Genomic DNA, 3,495 nt, shown 5'->3' with positions numbered 1-3,495 from the left:
CAAAATCTTACTGGCTCGGGGCTTGGTGCGGAGGCCATTGGCGTTCCAGGAAAGGAAACCTACATTACTCATCTCCTAACCAATAAAACACAATGATTAATACTATACCAAAAAAAGATATTTATAGTAATGTTAAATACTTGCGTACAGCAATTATGTGTGAAATATGAATTACCATTCCAAAAGCTTCCATTTAGGTTATTTAGGTTATTGAGGACTTTTTTACTTTTTTGCCACCCATTCGCACTCACCCCCTCAGGGTGAGAGCCCCTCCCCCCGTGAAGAACCCTTACATTATCTAACCGGAACAATGTCCAGTAGATAGTGCCCCACCGGTTGACCACCTGCAAGAAAGTCTAACCGCTGACTATTCAAATGACTAATAACGAGTGAATAAAAGATTTGAAGCAAAGAGAAAAAAAATGAGTTGGATATATGAGGTTTTTAAGTAGTGTAGTGCATAAATAGTGCATATATATATAGGTACATCTGCCTCATGATTTCCATATTAAAAACATGAAGGATTAAATAGCAGGACCTATATTAAGCAACTAGGATTTTGAAGAGAGGGCGTCTAATATTAAACCTAGCGACCCCTTTTGCCCAGATCCATTAATAGCTCATCAGCTGCTTGCACAGACCTAATGTTATACATCTTATTGTTGTGCATTACTTTAAGGGCTGCCGGGAACATAAGCTGGGCTGTTGTGCCCAAATTTCTAAAGGCATCCAAGCGCCTTCCAAATTCCCATTGCTTTTCAAGAGTTATTCGGGAAAGGTCCGATCTTATCAAAAAAGTAAAGCCTTTTCCAGACAGAGACTTTTGTTTTAAAGCCATATTTAAGATGCGTTCTTGTAGGACATAGGTGTGACAATTGACTACAATTTTGCGTGGTTTAGATCTCTGTGGATTTAGCTTAAAAGGATCTCTATGTACCCTCTGAATATCAAGTGACAGTTCTGCAGGAGTGTATTCTAGAGACAGTGCTTCTTTCAGTAGAGAGACGATATACTGTTTAATATCTGTCCCTTCAGATCCTTCCGGAACATTCAAAATACGGATGTTCCCCCTTCTCGCGTTGTTCTCAAGGGACTCCATCCTCTCACTGAGGGCCAGATCTTCTTTTGTAAGTTTCTTAATATCCTCCTTTGCCTGATCCAAATGGACTGAATGAATGCCAACCGTCTCTTCTAACACTCCAGTTCTTATAGTGAGACCTTCGATTTTATTATCAAGTGTTTCACAATAATTTTTGAACTCTAGTTGATTAGCGGATGACTCAGCAAATCCCTTTCTTATCTCCAACGTAAGAGCTGAAAACATTTCCAGAACAGAGGCTGCCGTCAATGGGGCTTGGAAGGAAGAGGAAGGGGCCGATGATGGGTTAGTGTCAAGTTGGACAGGGTTAACAGAGTCATCTTCATCTGGGCCCCCAGATGCACCTCCCAATTCAGTAGAGTCTAATTCTTCAGCCTCTTCAGAATAAACTGTAATGAGATCTTGAGGTAAACTCAACTCCTGCATGGATGAAGACTGGAGCTGAGATTGTCCTGGCAGGAGGAGCTGTCGCTCTGATTCTGGGTCTAGTGATCCCTGTGCATTTGCTACTAAATCCATAGTTTGGGCCATTTCTGTTACTTGAGCAGGGCTTTTTTCAGCTTGGTCTGTCACCCCAGATACTGACGTATCCGCTAGTATGACAGATTGGCAAGAAGATGAGGGTTTGTTTTCAAAGGTAGATGCCATATCTTGATCGTCTAAGCCTTCGGGTAGATGTAAAATCTGTGGAATGGCTTTAAAATAAGAGCGAAGCGAAGGAGTAATTTTTTAACCTGCTGGATGTAATATTTTAGAGTCCTTGGACTTCCCCTTAGTTTTACTCTTCACAAATGGGGTTTTAGACTTAAATTCAGTGTTCAAAAAAGAGGATGACTTCGTTTTGGATGATGTATTAACACCTTTCACAACTTCTATTCCCCCTTCTGGATCACCACCTTTGTTTAGCCCTATTTTCTTTCTACGTCCGCGACCTCGACCTCGTTTAGGGTCACCTTTGGGAGTATTTAGTAAACTGCCTGTAGTATTAAACGCACCAGGGATACTTGAAATATTCTTGCTTGAGAAAGTATGTATATGTTCCTCAATATCGACAGTATCGACAGTATCGATAAAAGAGCCAGGTATAGTAGGAGTGGTAGGAGTGGTTTCTACCAACGACATGTCTGTAGGACTTCTACTGGCCAATTCATGCCCAAAAGACCGCGGTATAGAATACGGGCGATATACTTCTACCGCTACCGCAGCCAGGAATTCAACCAAGGAACGCTCTCAGTTATCTACGAGACGTTTGTTCACATCCTCAAGTTCAGACACTCTTTGCCAACAGAGCGGGAGACGATCTTGCAGGGTGATCCACACGGAGCACCGCGGCGAGCTAGCTTGCCGCCGCCATGTTCTTCCCCAAGTGCATAAAATGAAATATTTTTGTAAATTCACATAATTCAACAGGATTGAATCAGGGAGGGCTGTACATGTCAGTGCATATTCCAACCCCTCCATACAGAATGCTTGGGATTGTATTCACAGTACAAAATCTAGGCAAGTATTCATGCCCGAAATGTGCAAGTGCACGTTTTTCTTTTTCTTCTTTACTGTTCAACATATTTTTCACTGCGGCTAAAAGTTTTCCTTAGAGGTCTATGAAATATGGGGCACGGCTATAAGGAATATAGGTGTGTTCCATTCACTTTAATACCCTGGAAAGTCAATTAAGACTGCAATTTTATAAGAGTAGTTTTAATTACATATCCATGGCAAGAAACCAACTGCAAAATATTTGTAATTGAATTGTGTATCTTTGTGACAAATGTGGGCTATCTGGGTGTTTTCCGAATTTTGTGTAGTCACCCATCCTTGTCATTCCCAGTTACTCACTTCTAGTGCTAAAAGTATGCACATAGCGCTTAGAAAATGTCACTAATCCTGATTCTGTAAATCAGGACGTCTAATTTAATAACAAACATCTTTGTTAAATGTTATTACAAAATGTTTTAGGGATCCAGCAGATCCCTTCACAACATAGTAAAGTGGTTTTTAATCTGTGACCCCTGGGGATCTGCAACATCTACTCAGGGGCTCCATGATTGTTTGGAAAAGGAAATATTACTAGCAGAAAAAAAAATACGCAAAATAAAAAAAAAACTGTAAATGTGAAGGATTTTTAAACTGTAGGCCAAAATGTAAGTTCTTATCCTTAGCAACAGCAGAGCAAGTACAACAAACAGATGATAGAATGGGTGTTGGGGGGCTTCAATTGAAGTGCTGACAAAAAGAGAACATTGGGGAGCAAAGAATACAGGGTCTGGCATACTGCTTCATCTTTTAGAATTAAAAACGGAATTAAGAGACGCTGCAACCTTCCGATTATATTTGAAGTGCTGGATTGCTAGCTTGACATATTGCAGCACCAATAGAGATATATATTCTCAACTCCA

At 40.6% G+C, this 3,495-nt stretch overlaps 1 protein-coding gene across 1 annotated transcript; it reads right to left on the bottom strand.

Moving 5' to 3' along the window:
- Positions 1 to 586: 586 nt before the first annotated feature.
- On the bottom strand, positions 587 to 1,747 carry LOC147706363 (uncharacterized). Its single transcript, XM_086929606.1, has one exon. It carries the CDS (start codon positions 1,745 to 1,747, stop codon positions 587 to 589), a length of 1,161 nt encoding a protein of 386 aa, XP_086785732.1.
- Positions 1,748 to 3,495: the final 1,748 nt, after the last annotated feature.

This window comes from Lissotriton vulgaris, chromosome 7 (genome assembly GCF_964263255.1).
Source record: "Lissotriton vulgaris chromosome 7, aLisVul1.2, whole genome shotgun sequence".
In the NCBI taxonomy this organism is placed as follows: domain Eukaryota; kingdom Metazoa; phylum Chordata; class Amphibia; order Caudata; family Salamandridae; genus Lissotriton; species Lissotriton vulgaris.
This window is presented reverse-complemented; position numbering and strand designations above follow the sequence as displayed.